Source organism: Salmo salar, chromosome ssa20, assembly GCF_905237065.1.
Source record: "Salmo salar chromosome ssa20, Ssal_v3.1, whole genome shotgun sequence".
Lineage (NCBI taxonomy): Eukaryota > Metazoa > Chordata > Actinopteri > Salmoniformes > Salmonidae > Salmo > Salmo salar.
Window position 1 is genome coordinate 81,223,969 of NC_059461.1, and position 21,830 is coordinate 81,245,798.

A 21,830-nucleotide genomic window follows, 5' to 3' on the forward strand; every position below is an offset into this window, starting at 1 on the left:
CTGGACACTACGTTGACAGACACAGCAAACCTTCTTGCCACAGCTCGCATTGATGTGCCATCCTGGATGTGCTGCACTACCTGAGCCACTTGTGTGGGTTGTAGACTCCGTCTCATGCTACCACTAGAGTGAAAGCACCGCCAGCATTCAAAAGTGACCAAAACATCAGCCAGGAAGCATAGGAACTGAGAAGTGGTCTGTGGTCCCCACCGGCAGAACCACTCCTTTATTGAGGGTGTCTTGCTAATTGCCTATAATTTCCACCTGTTGTCTATTCCATTTGCACAACAGCATGTGAAATGTATTGTCAATCAGTGTTGCTTCCTAAGTGGACAGTTTGATTTCACAGAAGTGTGATTGACTTGGAGTTACATTGTGTTGTTTAAGTGTTCCCTTTATTTTTTGAGCAGAGTATATATATATATATATATATATATATATATATATATATATATATATATATATATATATATATATATATATATATATAGGACAAATTTCCACCGTTCAATGTCCATTGCTTGTATATATGTTATATATATATATATATATATATATATATATATATATATATATATATATATATATATATATATATATATGTATATATATGTATATATGTGTGTGTGTGTGTACAGTACCAGTACAAAGTTTGGACATACCTACTCATTCAAGGATTTTTCTTTATTTGTACTATTTTCTACATTGTATAATAATAGTAATGACATCAAAACTATGAAACAACACATATGGAATCATGTAGTAACCAAAAAAGTGTTAAACAAATCCAAATATATTTTATATTTGAGATTCTTCAAAGTTGCCACCTTTTGCCTTGATTACAGCTTTGCACACTCTTGGCATTCTCTCAACCAGCTTTGCCTGGAATGCTTCTCCAACAGTCTTGAATGAGTTCCCACTTGTTGGCTGCTTTTCCTTCACTCTGTGGTCCCACTCATCCCAAACCATCTCAATTGGGTTGAGATTGGATGATTGTGGAAGTCATCTGATGCAACACTCCATCACTCTCCTTCTTGGTCAAATAGCCCTTACACAGCCTGGAGTTGTGTTGGATCATTGTCCTGTTGAAAAACAAATGATAGTCCCACTAAACCCAAACCATATGGGATGGCGTATTGCTGCAGAATGCTGTGGTAGCCATGCTAGTTAAGTGTGCCTTGAATTCTAAATAAATCACAGACAGTGTCACCAGCAAAGCACCCCCACACTATCATACCTCCTCCTCCATGCTTCATGATGGGAACAACACATGCAGAGATCATTCATTCACCTACTCTGCATCTTACAAAGACATGGCGGTTGGACCCAAAAATCTCAAATTTGACTCATCAGAACCAAAGTACAAATTTCCACCGTTCAATGTCCATTGCTTGTGTTTCTTGTCCCAATAAAGTATCTTCTTCTTATTGATGTCCTTTAGTAGTGGTTTCTTTGCAGAAATTCGACCATGAAGGCCTGATTCACGCAATCTCCTCTGAACAGTTGATGTTGAGATGTGTCTGTTACTTGAACTCTGAAGCATTTATTTGGGTTGCAATTTCTGAGGCTGGTAACTCTAATGAACTTATCCGCTGCAGCAGAGGTGACTTTGGGTCTTTCAGTCCTGTGGTGGTCCTCATGAGAGCGAGTTTCATCATAGCACTTGATAGTTTTTGCGACTGCACTTGAAGAAACGTTCAAAGTTCTTGACATTTTCTGGATTGACTGACCTTCATGTCTCAAAGTAATGATGGACTGTCATTTCTCTGTGCTTATTTGAGCTGTTCTTGCCATAATATGGACTTGGTCTTTTACCAAATAGGGCTATCTTCTGTATACCACCCCTACCTTGTCACAACACAACTGATTGGCTCAAACGCATTAAGATGGAAATAAATTCCACAAATTAACATTTAAAAAGGCACACCTGTTAATTGAAATGCATTCCAGGTGACTACTGCATGAAGCTGGTTGAGAGAATACCAAGAGTGTGCAAAGCTGTCATCAAGGTAAAGGGTGACTGCTTTGAAGAATCTCAAATATAAAATATATTTTGATTTGTTTAACACTTTTTTTGGTTACTACATGATTCCATAAGTGCTATTTCATAGTTTTGATGTCTTCACTATTTTTTTACAATGTAGAAAATAGTACAAATTATGAAAAATCCTTGAATGTGTAGGTGTATCCAAATTCTTTACTGTTACTGTATATATATTTTTAATATATTTTCCTTCTTTATTATTTTCCACTAACCCTATCACACCTCCCCTAATTTGACGTTTACAGACAGTATATTTCACATTAGTTGTCTTTTGTTTGTTTTTAGTCCCAGCCTTCAGCTACTCTCAACCCCTCCCATCTATATCTGAAGACCATCTAGTTTTGATTTCTAGCTGCCATATATATTTCCAATGTGTTGTGATGTTTCACAAAAGTTCTGAACCTTTCTATTCTCATAGTCTCTACAGATTAGAAATGAAAGATATGAGTATTATTATATTATTGATCGATTGACCATGACTTTTCAAATCACCCAGCAGTGTCACGCCTGCTCCCGCTCCCTGGCGCTCGAAGGCGCCAGGCTCCCAAGCATTACGCACTCCTGCCACCATCATTACGCACACCTACCTTCCCTCGTCACACGCATCAGCAAATTATTGGAATCACCTGGACTCAATCACCTGTTTATTACCTCCCCTATATTTGTTAGTTCCCCAGCTCTGTTCCCCACTGCAGCATTCATATGTCATTGTGTTACCCGTGTGCTGAACCGGTTCCTGTCTTGTTCCATGTCTGTTCCTCATTAAATGTTCAACTCCCCGTACCTGCTTCTCTACTCCAGTGTTGGTTATTACAAGCAGGGCTATTTGCGGGGTTAGCTCCAAGTAAATTCCCATTTCTGAACTTGCCATTTCTGAAAACAAGCTACATATGCGCAGGACCAAAACAAGTGATCTGCAGAGCTGGAGCTGGGATAGTGCTGGGATAGTTGTATCCCCCATATATAAAAAATTATATTGGTTGCACTAATTTTGTAAAACAATTTTATTGAAAATCTAAGTTTTGAATCCGTCGTCATATTGTGTATCGGTTAATAAACCATGTGCCATGGAATCGGTACATCGACAATCTCCTCTCAACTATTTTGCAACCTGTATGGCGCAGCTGTAAATTCTTTGGTCCTTAAATGAAACTGGTACACTTTTTTATTTATCACCATTTTATTTAAACAATTCTGGTGTTTAATGCAGACAGACAAGTTCCTTACCTTCTTCCCTTTTCCCCCTCCCTTTCTTCATTTTTTGGGTACTGCTTCAATCAGTTGGTTGTTATTTTGGATAGAGCAGACATTTCCATATATTTTTGTCAACTGCATGTGTGACATAACTCCACCAGTCCTATTTATGATATTTACAAAGATTATACCGTTTAATTAAAAAAAAATCCCCAAATAATGTTTTTTTTTTAATCAATTTGTATATTTGAGTTTAACCATAATATTTTTTCTGTCTTTCCTGGTGGATTAAACTGAAATTGCAAACAGCTTTCTATGGCTTGTTTAAAAAAATAGCGATATTTTGGAGATTATTTTCATTTTCATATAAGAGAAAGTGAGATTGTAATCTGAATGAAGGGAAAAGGGTCATTCTTGAACATGGGGTGAGCCATTCTTACTAATCTGCTAGAGAGCCAGTAAGGATTTAAGTATAGCTTTTGTATGATAGAAGCCATTAGTGAGAGGTCCAATGCTTGAATATTTAATCATTTATGCCCTCCAGATTCATATTCATTATATAAATATGCCTGTTTAATTTTGTCTGGCTTGCCATTCCAAATAAAGTGGAATATTTTTTGCTCATATAATTTCAAAAACATGTCATTAGGTGTAGGCAGGGCCATAAGTATATAGGTCAACTGGGATATGATTAAAGAAAGAATCTGGGTGATTTTTTTTCCACAAATAGACAGGTGATGTCCTTTCCATGCTAGGAAAATCTCATCTAATTTGCCTAAGTTTCTATTAAAACATATTGTAGTGAGATAATTTTTGGGGGGGGATATGAATACTTAGTATGTCCACTTCACCGTCGGACCATTTTATTGGTAAACTACGAGGTAATGTAAAAGTTACATTTTTTTGCCTTCATAACATAATATGATGTATTTATCATAATTTGGTATTAATCCAGAGAGAAACATTATCTAGATCCTCTGTTTTAATAACATTTCGATAATAAATAGATATAATAAGAGACTGTGAGAGCTAGTTGAGATAAGGGTCAGTTCAATAGAGAGCACTCACTTTGTTCTGAAAGTGTGTCCCCCACCTCACTCAGTTCCCCTGTTGCCACCATGTCACCCTCACCCACCCCTCCTCCCTCTTCACCCCTCACTCCTCCTCACCCCTCACTCCTCCTCACTCCTCCCCCCTCCCTCTTCACCCCTCACTCCTCCTCTCCCCTCCCTCTTCACCCCTCACTCCTCCTCACCCCTCACTCCTCCTCACTCCTCCCACTTCACCCCTCACTCCTCCTCCCCCCTCCCTCTTCACCCCTCACTCCTCCTCACTCCTCCCTCTTCACCCCTCACTCCTCCTCACCCCTCCTCCCACCTCACCCCTCACTCCTCACTCCTCCCTCTTCACCCCTCACTCCTCCTCACCCCTCCTCCCTCCTCACCCCTCACTTCTCCTCACCCATCCTCCCTCCTCACTCCTCCTCACCCATCCTGTTCTCCTCAACACACCTTACCCTTAACAGTGAGGAATGTGTGTGTGTGTGTGTGTGTGTGTGTGTGTGTGTGTGTGTGTGTGTGTGTGTGTGTGTGTGTGTGTGTGTGTGTGTGTGTACACCTCCAAGTGTCAGAATGTCCCTGACATTTGTGAAGAGGAACCTTACCCTCCTCACGCCTCTTCCTGTGTGTTAGAAAGAGAAGAAGCGAGAAAGAAAGAGACATGGAGACAGAAAGAGGGGGAGATAAACAGGGAGAGTTAGAAGGAGAGAGAGGGAGGGGGAGAGAGGGGGAGGGAAGAGGAGAGAGAGGGAGGGAGGAGGAGAGGGAGGAGAGAGATGGTGTATGAGAGAGAGGGAGGAGGAGAAAGAGGGTAGAGGAGGAGAGAGAGGGAGAGGGAGGAGGAGAGAGGGAGGAAGGATGTGCAGCGTGAGAAAGGACAAAGAGCCAGGCAGACAAGGAGGAGATGAGAGATGGAGGGATAATGAAAGGAAGAGGAGAGACAGGAATAATGGCTCATAATGTGAGAAACAGGAGAACAACCTCAGTCTCATTGAGTCCTGCTCTATCTGATCTGTCACACACACACACACACCCACACAAACAGGTCAGTTCAAACCCTAGTACACTTCCTCTCTATCTTCCAAACTCTCTCCTTTTGTGTGTGTGTGTGTGTGTTTCCCTCTCCCCGGTCAGCAACTGTGACATTTTCTCATGCTCAGGCGGTGTGATGCAGAGAACATCAACCTAATGCACAGAGAACATTGAGTGGAAAAGAGAAAGCTCTGTGTTAGAGGTCAAAGGTTAGAGGTCATACCCGTCCCAGAATCCCATCAGCAGCTGCATGGTGTACTGTATAGTATAACTGCCTATTCTAAAAGAGTATGTCATCATGACTGTGTGTTGGCTACTCCAACAGGATATCAGCCATAGTGTGTACCTGCATAATTGTGTGTGTGTTTGTGCATGTGTACGTGCGTGTGTGTTGGTTCCTCGAGTGTTTTGCATGTGGTTCTGAGAAGAGTGTCTTATATCCCCTGTTGACGGGGCTTGGAGGGGGAAGGTGTTCTACAGCACCACAGTTCAGGTCCCAGCTGGTCTAGAGTCAAGCCCCTTCTGAACCCAGTAACTCCCCCGATCACAGTCCAAAAACAGACACTACACTGCAATACACACATAATAGGGCCCTTTTGTCCCTGTCATGCTGTGGTATCCAGTAACCCACCACCACAACCCTCCAGGCATTGGAGCCCTTCTGCAGGGACAGGGAGACAAAGAGAGTGAAATTCTATGGTCATTAGTCAGATGTTACCAGTCCTGGAGGACTCCAGTCACATTGCTCCATAGAGATAGGGTGTGGGTTTGGGCTAAAACCGGTCCATGCCATCTTAACCGTGAGACTTTTTCTGGACCTATACTTGTGTGTGTGTGTGTGTGTGTGTGTGTGTGTGTGTGTGTGTGTGTGTGTGTGTAATCCATAGATAATGGTGTACACGTAGAATAACCGATGGCCTTGAGCTTTGCTGACAGAAGTGCTATATTATTACATATATCCTCTGTCTGTCTCACACTCACTCACTCTCCCTACTCCCCAACTCCCTCCCTCCCTCCTTAATAAAAGAAAAGAGAGAATGTCATGGGCACTCAGAGAGTACATTTTTAGTTTTGTCTGTTGACATCTCAAATGAGGTGGTCTCTGCAGTAAGACATCAACAAAAATCCTTTGAAATTACTGCTTCCACTCAGAGAGTTGGAACACACAATTTTACAAAATAAAAATATGGGTAATATGGACTTTTAGCACGTTACACTTACACATGCTGTGAAATAACAGGGTGTGTGTTTTTGTGTGAGTGTGTGTGTGTGTGTGTGTGTGTGTGTGTGTGTGTGTGTGTGTGTGTGTGTGTGTGTGTGTGAGTGTATTTCTGAGTGCTGTCAGGGAATGATGGATGAGAACAGTGAGAGTTGAGAGCCAGTCAGGGGGAAACTCATATTTAGACACACAAAAGAGCGTTTCACAACATCCACACACACACACACACACACACACACACGCATACGTGTTTATATCACCTACTGGGGACACCTGTTCTCACACCACATTCTGGGGACTCCACTTTCCTGACAACCTGGAGACAAGATGAAAACGTCAAAAAACCTTAAAAAAAATCTAAACTGAATACACCCCTTCAAATGTAACTGATTGATTGAAATGAGGGTAGATGACATTGTGGGGACACAAGAGGAAACTCCTTATTTGGCATCAACAGGAAGTCCCATCTGGGGACCAAGCTCCGACCAACTAGTACCATCTGGGGACAATCGTGTAGGCTATTGTTTAGGGCACAAGGGGAAGATGGATTCTAATCTAGATCAGTTTGAATTGCCTTTCAGCGTATCAGAACCCACTAGAGAATGTTGCCGGGCGTTCTCTTTAGCATATGCATCAGATGCATATCAACCTACAAGGTTTGCAAATATGCTTGATATATAAATGCTTTATAAATAGTGCATAAACTACTGTAAATGATTAACATCATGAAGAAATAATGGGAATATATTAATAAAAAAAACAATAGTTATTTGTTTAGAGTCAAGGATATGTTTTGTATAATTCTAGTCCTAGAAACACATAGGCCAATAGCCTATTTTAGTTTCCCTGACAATAAAACACTACAGTGGAATCCATTTCATCAACTTTATTTATAGGTTTGATTAGTAATAGAGTTATAGTCATTAATAAAGTCCAGTTACAGCTTCTAACAGAAACTAACAGATAATAATAATAATTCTATAACCAGCCAGGTGATTAGTAATAGAGTTATAGTCATTAATAAAGTCCAGTTACAGCTTCTAACAGAAACTAACAGATAATAATAATAATTCTATAACCAGCCAGGTGATTAGTAATAGAGTTATAGTCATTAATAAAGTCCAGTTACAGCTTCTAACAGAAACTAACAGATAATAATAATAATTCTATAACCAGCCAGGTGATTAGTAATAGAGTTATAGTCATTAATAAAGTCCAGTTACAGCTTCTAACAGAAACTAACAGATAATAATAATAATACTATAACCAGCCAGGTGATTAGTAATAGAGTTATAGTCATTAATAAAGTCTAGTTACAGCTTCTAACAGAAACTAACAGATAATAATAATAATAATACTATAACCAGCCAGGTGATTAGTAATAGAGTTATAGTCATTAATAAAGTCCAGTTACAGCTTCTAACAGAAACTAACAGATAATAATAATAATAATAATACTATAACCAGCCATGTGATTAGTAATAGAGTTATAGTCATTAATAAAGTCCAGTTACAGCTTCTAACAGAAACTAACAGATAATAATAATAATACTATAACCAGCCAGGTGATTAGTAATAGAGTTATAGTCATTAATAAAGTCCAGTTACAGCTTCTAACAGAAACTAACAGATAATAATAATAATACTATAACCAGCCAGGTGATTAGTAATAGAGTTATAGTCATTAATAAAGTCCAGTTACAGCTTCTAACAGAAACTAACAGATAATAATAATAATACTATAACCAGCCAGGTGATTAGTAATAGAGTTATAGTCATTAATAAAGTCCAGTTACAGCTTCTAACAGAAACTAACAGATAATAATAATAATTCTATAACCAGCCAGGTGATTAGTAATAGAGTTATAGTCATTAATAAAGTCCAGTTACAGCTTCTAACAGAAACTAACAGATAATAATAATAATACTATAACCAGCCAGGTGATTAGTAATAGAGTTATAGTCATTAATAAAGTCTAGTTACAGCTTCTAACAGAAACTAACAGATAATAATAATAATACTATAACCAGCCAGGTGATTAGTAATAGAGTTATAGTCATTAATAAAGTCCAGTTACAGCTTCTAACAGAAACTAACAGATAATAATAATACTATAACCAGCCAGGTGATTAGTAATAGAGTTATAGTCATTAATAAAGTCCAGTTACAGCTTCTAACAGAAACTAACAGATAATAATAATACTATAACCAGCCAGGTGATTAGTAATAGAGTTATAGTCATTAATAAAGTCTAGTTACAGCTTCTAACAGAAACTAACAGATAATAATAATAATACTATAACCAGCCAGGTGATTAGTAATAGAGTTATAGTCATTAATAAAGTCCAGTTACAGCTTCTAACAGAAACTAACAGATAATAATAATAATACTATAACCAGCCAGGTGATTAGTAATAGAGTTATAGTCATTAATAAAGTCCAGTTACAGCTTCTAACAGAAACTAACAGATAATAATAATAATACTATAACCAGCCAAGTGATTAGTAATAGAGTTATAGTCATTAATAAAGTCCAGTTACAGCTTCTAACAGAAACTAACAGATAATAATAATAACTACTATAACCAGCCAGGTGATTAGTAATAGAGTTAAAGTCATTAATAAAGTCTAGTTACAGCTTCTAACAGAAACTAACAGATAATAATAATAATACTATAACCAGCCAGGTGATTAGTAATAGAGTTATAGTCATTAATAAAGTCCAGTTACAGCTTCTAACAGAAACTAACAGATAATAATAATAACTACTATAACCAGCCAGGTGATTAGTAATAGAGTTATAGTCATTAATAAAGTCTAGTTACAGCTTCTAACAGAAACTAACAGAAATAATAATAATAATACTATAACCAGCCAGGTGATTAGTAATAGAGTTATAGCCATTAATAAAGTCCAGTTACAGCTTCTAACAGAAACTAACAGATAATAATAATAATACTCTATAACCAGCCAGGTGATTAGTAATAGAGTTATAGTCATTAATAAAGTCCAGTTACAGCTTCTAACAGAAACTAACAGATAATAATAATAATACTATAACCAGCCAGGTGATTAGTAATAGAGTTATAGTCATTAATAAAGTCCAGTTACAGCTTCTAACAGAAACTAACAGATAATAATAATAATTCTATAACCAGCCAGGTGATTAGTAATAGAGTTATAGTCATTAATAAAGTCCAGTTACAGCTTCTAACAGAAACTAACAGATAATAATAATAATACTATAACCAGCCAGGTGATTAGTAATAGAGTTATAGTCATTAATAAAGTCCAGTTACAGCTTCTAACAGAAACTAAAATGATAATACTACTATAACCAGCCATTTGATAAAGCGATGCTCCTTTCCCTGCATCGGCCAATTACAAGATGTGCCCATCTCTTCATATACAATTTGACAAACAGGCCTAATATTATCACTCATCAGATAGCCGATAGACAAGATTACATGGGCGAACTCTTATTATGTGTGAAATTAGTTGTGGTATAGTTGTAGGTGTAGTTTCGATGCGCCGGTTGATCAGGTTGTCTGGCATTGTTTGTTTCCCGCTCAATATGCATTATTCAGAAGGCCTGGTGCAACATTTAGAATGGTTTCATTTCCCTTACAATAAATGTGATAATTATTAAAGAGTTAAAGTAAATAAAACAGTCCCATAACAACTGATTTTTACTAAGTAAAATGTAAAAGTTTTAGTATCAACCCACAAGTCATGCGGTCAAATTATTTTCTGCTGATAAATATGCAAAAAAACCTAATCCTTACACTTTGTAAATTAAATCAACCTCTTCACCCTCCTTATGACTCAGTTAGGCCTAATTTAAATTAAATTGTGAAGGTGCACAATTATCGCACATTCGTCATTCATTCAGTGAGGAGAGAGAGATGCATCAGCATCTGGGTACCAACGTCCTACAGCACATTGTCTTGGTGGGTTAAGTAGGGAATAGGTACCAACGTCCTACAGCACATTGTCTTGGTGGGTTAAGTAGGGAATAGGGACCAACGTCCTACAGCACATTGTCTTGGTGGGTTAAGTAGGGAATAGGTACCAACGTCCTACAGCACATTGTCTTGGTGGGTTAAGTAGGGAATAGGTACCAACGTCCTACAGCACATTGTCTTGGTGGGTTAAGTAGGGAATAGGTACCAACGTCCTACAGCACATTGTCTTGGTGGGTTAAATAGGGAATAGGTACCAACGTCCTACAGCACATTGTCTTGGTGGGTTAAGTAGGGAATAGGTACCAACGTCCTACAGCACATTGTCTTGGTGGGTTAAATAGGGAATAGGTACCAACGTCCTACAGCACATTGTCTTGGTGGGTTAAGTAGGGAATAGGTACCAACGTCCTACAGCACATTGTCTTGGTGGGTTAAATAGGGAATAGGGACCAACGTCCTACAGCACATTGTCTTGCCGGGTTCAGTAGTTAATAGGTGTGAAATAAAATGGGTACAAAGGCTCTGAATACTTTTGTGATTTCAAAATTCTGACAAGTGTAAAATACAAACATTCAGGAAAAGTCAGGGAAGGAGAAGGACAGATTTTTGGGGGGCAGATTTTTTTATTTATAAAATCAAACAAACAGCGAGGCGGAGGGACAGAGACACACGGGCCAGCAGGGGGACAGACAGACAGGCTGGCAGGGGGGCAGACAGGAAGCAGGTATACACACGTAGAAATAAGGGTACAGTATTGTTCCCTGGAGTACAAAAAAAAAAAAAAAAACACAAAGTACATTCAGAGATACGTAATGTCAAAGACTTTATGATGATAATATACACCTGGTTAAGTGGTAATGGTAATTTATTACATAACACTGGGGAGAAGCCTCTTGAATGGGCCTCCAACTGGTAATTACTAGTGGTAATTTATTACATAACACTGGGGAGAATCCTCTTGAATGGGCCTCCAACTGGTAATTACTAGTGGTAATTTATTATATAACACTGGGGAGAAGCCTCTTGAATGGGCCTCCAACTGGTAATTACTAGTGGTAATTTATTACATAACACTGGGGAGAAGCCTCTTGAATGGGCCTCCAACTGGTAATTACTAGTGGTAATTTATTACATAACACTGGGGAGAATCCTCTTGAATGGCCCTCCAACTGGTAATTACTAGTGGTAATTTATTACATAACACTGGGGAGAAGCCTCTTGAATGGGCCTCCAACTGGTAATTACTAGTGGTAATTTATTACATAACACTGGGGAGAATCCTCTTGAATGGGCCTCCAACTGGTAATTACTAGTGGTAATTTATTATATAACACTGGGGAGAATCCTCTTGAATGGGCCTCCAACTGGTAATTACTAGTGGTAATTTATTACATAACACTGGGGAGAATCCTCTTGAATGGGCCTCCAACTGGTAATTACTAGTGGTAATTTATTACATAACAGTGGGGAGAAGCCTCTTGAATGGGCCTCCAACTGGTAATTACTAGTGGTAATTTATTACATAACACTGGGGAGAATCCTCTTGAATGGCCCTCCAACTGGTAATTACTAGGGGAAACTCATCATCCTGAGCTCCCACTTCTCCCACATGGTGACCTCTGACATCACCTACTAAGGAAATTGTTTCTATAACAGCATTTTTGGCAGTTAAATGCAACAAAACAGTATTTAGAAAAATATATCTGTTTTTGAACTCTATAATTTGTTTACAAGCATGATAGCTGTACTTTTAGTTTATGGTTTACATTTTAGTCACTTAGCAGACACTCTTATCCAGAGCGACTTACAGTAGTGAATACATACATTTCATTTTCATTTCATTTCATGCATTATTTTTGGTACTGGCCCCCCGTGGGAATCGAACCCACAACCCTGGCGTTGCACACACCATGCTGGCGTTGCAAACACCATGCTCTACCAAATGAGCCACAGGGAAGGCTGGTTGATGCAGTTGTTGGCCATTAGCCGTTTATCAACGAGTTCAAATTACATGAATACATCATTTTCTGGTAGTCCCTCTCACGTAATGTAATTCTATTCTTGACATAATACTTTACTGCCCGCCAGTCCTGCTCTCTGAGGGCTTGTGGCGCTGCCTTGATGCATGAAAGACAGTCTGCTTTCCCTGGAGTATCTCTGGAGTGGATGAATTGCATCAATTTTTCCCCCGCTGCCCCTTTCTCCTCCTCACTCCACTTCCTCTTCTTAGAACCTTGGGACACAATGAAACATTATTCCTGAAGCATTTAATAGCTGCTGCTTGACCATGCACTTCCTTTCTGCTGCTACTGCCTCACCATACCATGCTGCTACTGCCTCACCATACCATGCTGCTACTGCCTCACCATACCATGTTGCGTTTCAATTCTATACAGGTGTTATACTGTTGCATGCTGTTTACAAACTGGATACTAAATGCTAATTATTTTTTTTATATTTAGCAGACGCTGTTACCCAGTGCGACTTACAGGAGCATTTAGGGTTAAGTCAGGCAGACGGCACACAATATTTTTTCACATTGTCGGCTCGGATTCAAACTAGCAACCTTTTGGTTACTGGCCCAACGCTATAATCGCTAGGCTACTTGCCGCCCCTTTTCTTCTGCATCCCCCACCTGCTTTGTGTCTGTTCTATCTCTACGGGGAATGGAGATTATTACATTCCCTACCCATTGTTTTGTTTCATTGTGTACCTTGTTATGATGCTTTTGTGTTAAGGAGTATTCCAAAAGGAGCAGAGACAATAATATTGCCATTTACATTTGATTAAATTAAATTGTTAAAATGGCCAAATCTTCTCAGTGAATTTTCCTTACAAAATGTTTTGTTTCAGACCTTTTAGAGTTTCAGAGAATTCAGAATAGCAGAGACCAAAGAGGCGGCAAGTGGAGATAGGAACAAACACATCAATAAGATTTACCTGGGCAGGTCCCTTATCTGATTTTCCTGTCATGGCCTCCCGTATCACTTCTTGTATCCTATGAGTTCAGGGATTCGATCTTGCAACCTTTCGGTTACTAGTTCAACACTCTATCCACTTGGCTACCTGCTGCCCCAATGCAGTTTGATGCAGTTTGTTAGGGACCCTTTCTATACTGATGCGGGGGGAGATGTGCCTGCGAAATCTGACTTATTTTATTTAGTAAATATTTTCTTAACTCTATTTCTTGAACTGCATTGTTGGTTAAGGGCTTGTAAGTAAGCACCTGTTGTATTCGGCGCATGTGATAAATAAAACTTGATGTCGATTCGCACGGGACTAGTACTTTCAGGAGACCAGAAAAACATTAGGTTATTCAGGTTGGAATTAAAAATGACTGACATGGCAGATTTAGACAGGACAAAAATTACAGATATGGTGTTTCGTGGTCATAATTACATTACCCGACCTCCCCCAGCAAATCGAATCTCATCCGAATAGTGTATAATACTGCCTGACCGACAGCCAAGGCTGGTCTTTGCCGTTCTGCCGCCATAAGGATCGTCTCTATGACTATGAGGCTGAGCTGCAGCCTTCTATATTCGAGGAGACATAAAATGGAATTTGCTATTCACTTTCTGAAAAGACAAGATGTTTAAACCCTGACAGCTTTTAAGGAAGCACTTGTGACCTTCCGTTGTTGGGTTAAGCAACGGACGAGTAGCTAGCAGTTGACGCATACATTTCTCTGTGTCAGTCGGGCCTCTGAGTGGAAAGGTAACTTTTGAAAGTACCATGCTTTGATTCATAAGCACGTCTAAGATCTAATAATTTGCTAACAGCAACAGTTTTGTTGAAACAAGAAATATGATAAGAATGCACAGAGAATTAAAAAATACTAATTTAATAGACTGGTGATTTTATCAGTGTAATCAGATCGAAATGATGATGTTATTGACATCGAATTGATTAATATACTAACCAGCAGGTGTTAAAAAATGGTGTATAATTTGTAGTGTTGTATAGGTCTATGAATTGGGCTGTTATTATACTAATTATTTTCTGGTCTGCCAACTATTAGCTCAGAAATAAATTGGCCCAAGGCCAAACTTAGTTGCCGACCCCTGATCTAATGCATTGTTTACATCTGGGGGCTACTGTATACAGGAATTCATTGGCAAAAACTTGTCGTCCTTAGCAGACACAAAAATACAAACATTAGGAGATATTGCATTGTGCTTGTCAATAGTTACAGAGAACAATCACTGTCTGGAGCCCCTGTCCTGCTATCAGCCTGTGATGTGTGTGTTGTACAGTGCCTTGCTGATGGGCACAACAGTAATTGGTAGTATACGGGGATATTGAATCCTGGTGGGTTACTGGCTTCAATGTCCCTGTGTACTACCTACTGCTGTTTTGCTTTGAGCAAGGGACTTCACCCCTAAGTGCTCCAGGTGCTCTGCTCTGCCACAGCCCCTGTGCTGCTCCCAGCCTGTGACCAACAGGCTGAATAGTCCCAGACATCTATGCACTAAGAGACTGTTTTTGCAGAAACTGACACACCCCTGGATGCTGACACATAATCAACATTTTTAAAACTCTGAAAAATCCCCTCAAATCAACTCAGGTTTTGGCCCAAAAAGTGATCTAATGCATTGTATACATCTGGGGACCTACTGTATAAGAAAGCACACAGGAAATGCCATAGGTGAAACATTTAGTTTTGAACATCCTATTCTGGTCAGATGCAGGACTGAACTTTTCAGGAGAAGCGCAATACCCTCATTAGTTGGGCTACTAAATGAGCCCACAAGAGCCTAACTACTGAGTTCTTATTGCTAATGTTTTTATTTAATATATTTGAATGTATTGTATATTTAGTTAACTTTTGATGTATGCAACAAGTGCACTGCATTCCAGTGCAAAAAATTTATGTTAGACTATAAATGTGTATTTGTGAAAGTGAAATAGTAAATGTGAAAATAGAAAAAAGAAACTCATTGATCTATGACTTTAGTAAAGTTCTTACCGTAGGTTTTGGGCTGGATGACACATCAGCTTTGATGACCTGAAATAAGTGAACCAAGACAACAATTAGACATCAATTACATCTTGGTAGTTAAGAGACACTGTCTGCATTACAACATATTGCATGACAGGGTAGTGAATTGCTCATCATCCCGGCTCTTCCAAGATGGGTGGTAATTTCATCTAGCATCTTTAAAAAAAGTTCCTCACCTGTGTTCTCCATGGCCAGTCTGAATCACCGTAACTATAAGTCAACTCTTCGCCAGCTACAATATCTCGAGTCGCGAAGAGGCACAAGTGTGGCTCCTCCTTTGCTTGTATGGCCTTCATTTTGAGATTGTGTCTTTTGTGATCATCATTAAAGAGTCTCCCAAGAGAGGAGTCCTCTTCAGATGCATCTCGTGCTGCATAGAAACATAACATGTCACAGTTTAATGAAGATATTGCAGCACAGGGTTTCTATTTCAGAAAAGGGGCAGAAAAGTCCCTAACGCGTTGTTTAAAAAAGGAGTGCAGATGCTATGATAGCAAACCAGTTGGTCTGATGACTAATATTTTTCCTCACTGTTTAGGTCAGGGACAAGGTCAAACTAGGATCTGGGCCTGAGATAGGTCTACCATTAAAATGTCTGTCTCCATTTGAATGTTGTTGCTTTTTTAAGATCTCAAAAGGTAGTAATATGTTTATTTTGTTCTCATCAATCTTACTTACCACCATGTTCTTCCTTTCCATTGAAAATCGAAAAGAAACACCTTTGCAGAATCATTGTAGTGATCAGCTCGGACCTCGCCCTCCTGTTGTGTAAGCAGTTCACCTCGGTACTCCACAACAAAGCCTCCTTTGGCGAAAACTCCTCGTCCTTAGCAGACATAAAATACAAACATTAGGGGATATTGTATTGTGCTTGTCAATTATAACAGAGAATAATCACTGTCTGGAGGTCTACTCCAGTCACATGATCACCCCATTCAACTTGCCAAGCTTCTACAAAAACAAATGGTCTCATAAAGTGACCTCACATGGTCTAAAAGTGATCTCACACATATCACCGCCAATCAAAATGAGGTTCAGGTGTGCAGCAGGGGGTTTGGGGAGGGGGATGCACTGCTCTGTCTGTTTCAAGAGGCTAGATTCAGTTGTCACTCTTACTTTGTCTTCTAAACCAATGATTCGTTTTCAAGGTGGGCCTTTTCAGGTGGAAGGAGATTTCAGATGGAGCATCATGTGACTGTGGTGGACCTTTAAGAATCCTATGACCATAATACAAAGACATGGCAAACTATTCCTTTAAACCTTTTTCCTGGGTGACTGTGCCCATATATCCCAATTCACTGTTTCCCACTAACCTCTAAAATGTACTGATTCATAGCTGTCATATTTAGGCCTGTCAGAAATATATTCAATATTCACCTTATGTTTAAAGATATTGATAAAATGCTGGTAAAGTACTGGTTTATCAATGTTTGATCTTATGTGATGCTTTGCATCCTCCATGGGGCGGAGCCGCCTGGAAGATCTCTCCATCAGGCCAACTCACATCTATCCTTAATCTGTGGAATAAAGCACACATTATAAACTGGGTAGTTTGGGTCCTGGATGGTGATTGGCTGAAACTGTGGTATATTTAACCTCCCTGGGCAAGGCAGGACGCTTGCGTCCCACCTAGTCAACAGCCAGTGGAATCGTGTGGCGCGAAATACAAATACCTCATAAATGCTATAACTTCAATTTCTCAAACATATGACTATTTTACACCATTTTAAAGACAAGCCTCTCGTTAATCTAACCTCACTGTCCGATTTCAAAAAGTCTTTACAGCAAAAGTAAAACATTAGATTATGTCAGGAGAGTACCCTGCCAAAAATAATCACACAGCCATTTTCAAAGCAAGCATATATGTCACAAAAACCAAAACCACAGCTAAATGCAGCACTAACCTTTGATGATCTTCATCAGATGACACTCCTAGCACATTATGTTATACAATACATGCATGTTTTGTTCAATCAAGTTCATATTTATATCAAAAACCAGCTTTTTACATTAGTGTGTGATGTTCAGAACTAGTATACCCACCGTAAACTTCCGGTGAATTTACTAAATTACTCACGATTAATGTTCACAAAATACATAACAATTATTTTAAGAATTATAGATACAGAACTCCTTTATGCAATCGCGGTGTCAGATTTTAAAATAGCTTTTCGGCGAAAGCACATTTTGCAATATTCTGAGTACATAGCCCGGCCATCACGGCTAGCTAATTTGACACCCACCAAGTTTGGCCCTCACAAAACTCAGATTTACTATAAGAACAATTGGATTACCTTTGATGTTCTTCGTCAGAATGCACTCCGAGGACTTCTACTTCAACAAAAAATGTTGTTTTGGTTCCAAATAATCCATAGTTATATTCAAATAGCTCCGTTTTGTTCGTGCGTTCAGGACACTATCCGAAGGGTGACGCGCGAGCGCATTTCGTGACAAAAAAATTCAAAATATTCCATTACCGTACTTTGAAGCATGTCAAACGCTGTTTAAAATCAAATTTTATGCTATTTTTCTCGTAAAATAGCGATAATATTCCAACCGGGCGACGTTGTATTCATTCAAAGGCTGAAAGAATTTTTTTTTGAATTCTCATGAACGCGCATCTCCAGTGTCACTGTTCCCAGCCTGACCACTCACACAATCTCCTGCTGTTCTTCGCCCAGAGACAGGAGAAACGTCATTCCACTTTCTGGCGCATTCTGAGAGCCAATGGAATCCTTAGAAAATGTCACGTTACAGCAGAGATGCTGTATTTTCGATAGAGATGCCACAGAAGGAGAACAAATTGTCAGACAGGGCACTTCCTGTATGGAATCTTTTCAGGTTTTGGACTGCCATATGAGTTCTGTTATACTCACAGACACCATTCAAACAGTTTTAGAAACTTTAGAGTGTTTTCTATCCAAATCTACTAATTATATGCATATTCTCGTTTCTGGGCAAGAGTAGTAACCAGTTTAAATCGGGTACGTTTTTTATCCGGCCATGCAAATGTCCCCAGTTGGTCGAATTTCTTTTAGTTTACTATTCTTGCAGGGACTTTTGGTCACCACAAGTATAGTTAAACATGTCCACTCTATTACACACAATCTACACACATTATTAAATCGTTTTTTTGTTTGTATATTGTTGTATTTTAGAGAATATTGTGATTTACTCCTAGATGTTTGGGAAATTTTCTGCAATAATATGCTCAGTCCAAAACTTTGCACAGCCCACAAACTGAAGTGCCTGCCTCAGATAAGATGCTTGTATGTCTATGAACTTTAGGAAGAGTGGACCCTTATCTACCCTCCGCATCAGGGTAGCCTAGTGGTTAGAGCATTGGACTAGTAACCGCAAGGTTGCAAGTTTAAATCCCCGAGCTGACAAGGTACAAATTTGTCATTCTGCCCCTGAACAAGGCAGTTAACCCAATGTTCCTAGGCTGTCATTGAAAATAAGAATTTGTTCTTAACTGACTTGCCTAGTTAAATAAAGGTTAAAAAAAGAAAATCTGAATCAAATGGGTCCCTAACAAACTGCATCACCTCTGTGGGGAGAATAAACTCATCAAATCTTGTTTCAAAGTTACCTTTCAGTTTAATTACAATCTCTGACATCACTGGAGTCATCTGTTCTGATGATGACTGGATATAGTTACACACTGTAGGGAAATTAATGATTTTGTTGTGGGCTCAAATCAGAGGAGAAAAGAACAAATGTATTTTGAAAAGCAATACATTTTTCAAGCATGCCAATAACTGTTTAACCTGTTAGGGCTAGGGGGCAGTATTGACACGGCTGGATAAAAAACATACCCGATTTAATCTGGTTACCACTCCTACCCAGTAACTAGAATATGCATATACTTATTACATATGGATAGAAAACACCCTAAATTTTCTAAAACTGTTTGAATGGTGTCTGTGAGTATAACAGAACTCAAATGGCAGGTCAAAACCTGAGAGATTCCTTTACAGGAAGTGGCCTGTCTGACCATTTCTTGAACTTGTTTTCCATCTCTATCATTTACTAAGGATCTCTGCTCTAACGTGACACTTCCCACGTCTTCCATAGGCTCTCAGAGCCCGGGAAAAAACAGAATGTCGTCATTCCAGCCCCAGGCTGAAACACATTATCGCCTTTCTCAAGTGGCCGATCAAGGGACACTGGCTTATGCGCGTGACCCCGACCGCCCCCGCCTTTGGGATTTTTTCCTCTGTTTGCCGAAAAGGAGATTCCCTGTCGGAATATTATCGCTTTTCTACGAGAAAAATGTCGTAAAAATTGATTTTAAACAGTGGTTGACATGCTTCGAAGTACGGTAATGGAATACTTAGAATTTTATTGTCACGAATTGCGCCATGCGCGCGACACTTCTTTACTATTTCGGATAGTGTCTGGAACGCACGAACAAAACGCCGCTATTCGGATATAACGATGGATTATTTTGGACCAAACCAACATTTGTTATTGAAGTAGCAGTCCTGGGTGTGTATTCTGACGAAGACAACAAAAGGTAATCAAACTTTTATAATAGTAAATATGATTATGGTGAGTGCTAAACTTGCCGGGTGTCTAAATAGCGAGCCCGTGATGCCTGGGCTATGTACTTAGAATATTGCAAAATGTGCTTTCACCAAAAAGCTATTTTAAAATCGGACATATCGAGTGCATAGAGGAGGTCTGTATCTATAATTCTTAAAATAATTGTTATGCTTTTTGTGAACGTTTATCGTGAGTAATTTAGTAAAATGTTAGCGAATTCCCCGGAAGTTTGCGGGGGGTATGCTAGTTCTGAACGTCACATGCTAATGTAAAAAGCTGATTTTTGATATAAATATGAACTTGATTGAACAAAACATGCATGTATTGTATAACATAATGTCCTAGGGTTGTCATCTGATGAAGATCATCAAAGGTGAGTGCTGCATTTAGCTGTCTTCTGGGTTTTGGTGACATTATATGCTGGCTTGAAAAATGGGTGTCTGATTATTTCTGGCTTGGTACTCTGCTGACATAATCTAATGTTTTGCTTTCGTTGTAAAGCCTTTTTGAAATCGGACAGTGTGGTTAGATTAACGAGAGTCTTGTCTTTAAATGGCTGTAAAATAGTCATATGTTTGAGAAATTGAAGTAATAGGATTTTTAAGGTTTTGAAAATCGCGCCACAGGATAGCAGTGGCTGTTACGTAGGTGGGACGAATTCCTCCCGCCTAGCCTAGAGAGGTTAATCCCTCCCTTTTTTTCCCAAATTAACTCTAAATGATATTAGCATGATATTATTCCTCTTCATCTAGAGCGCACAGACTAATTTCCAACAGTGGGTTCCTGTTTCCAAACTCAGAATTCTTCCCCGTTTGGGAAGAAACAAGCCTGAAACCTTGAACAAAGACTGTTGACATCTAGTGGAAGCCATAGGAATTGGATTTAACATTGTCCCTATATGTTCTAATGGAAAAGCATGGGATCTCAATTGTTTTTATTTCCAGTTAGTTTTTCTTTGGATTTTCTCCTACCATATCTATTGTGTTATAGTCTCATACATTATTTTAACATTTCTACAAACTTCAAAGTGTTTTCTATCCAATGATACCAATTATATGCATATCCTGGCTTCTGGTCCTGAGTAACAGGTAGTTTACTTAGGGCACGTCAGTCAGACAGGAAGTGGAGAAAATAGGGGCCTATCCTTATAACCAAATACTTTTCCTGCATTCAACAAATCAGGGATTAGGTAGGCTACTTCAAAGCAAGGTAACTAACTAGACATGTTTATATATAATGCTCAAATGTTCATGTTTCAGGGGAGATCTATGCACAGTAAGTTATTTGTAAATTAGGCTATTCTTAGAATATTTTTTACATTGTCGCAATTACATTGCTACTGTTAAATAGAGGGGAATCCCAGCTGGAATGAAATACCCTCAACCCTAAGCTATGTTCAATGTCAGCAGTATTTTCCAGTGAGAAATGCTCAGACTGAAGCCATTCAGCTCTGGGTTTCACAGCCCTATAATAATGATACAAGTTATAACAGCTTTCAATGTTTTTTTTACAACCTATAGGGTATAAGATGTTAATAAAAGTGGCATCGGAAAGTCTGAAATGAATTAAATACCCTCACCCTAAGCTATGTTTTTATTTATTTATATTTTTATATATTTATTTTTCCCCCCTTTTTCATGGTATCCAATTGGTAGTTACAGTCTATTGGATGGGCCCGGGTGGGGGGTGCTCCCTACCCGGCTATGGACCCCTTGAACCCCCTTAAAGGCATTAAAAAACATTTTAAAAATGTGCTCCTGATAACCC

The 21,830-nt window shown here is 39.0% G+C and overlaps 1 protein-coding gene across 1 annotated transcript in view; it reads right to left on the reverse strand.

Annotated features, from left to right (window-relative positions):
• Positions 1-11,167: 11,167 nt before the first annotated feature.
• The window catches only part of LOC123729292 (histone-lysine N-methyltransferase PR-Set7), a 53,077-nt gene continuing 42,414 nt past the window's right edge, over positions 11,168-21,830 (reverse strand). The window contains exons 2-5 of the mRNA XM_045703998.1: positions 16,194-16,341; positions 15,692-15,885; positions 15,483-15,521; positions 11,168-12,746 (exon numbers count right to left, since the gene is read on the reverse strand). Of these exons, the coding sequence (XP_045559954.1) occupies positions 12,690-12,746; positions 15,483-15,521; positions 15,692-15,885; positions 16,194-16,248 (345 nt within the window). The 5' untranslated portion in view covers positions 16,249-16,341 and the 3' untranslated portion in view covers positions 11,168-12,689. The remainder of the gene's footprint in view (positions 12,747-15,482; positions 15,522-15,691; positions 15,886-16,193; positions 16,342-21,830) is intronic.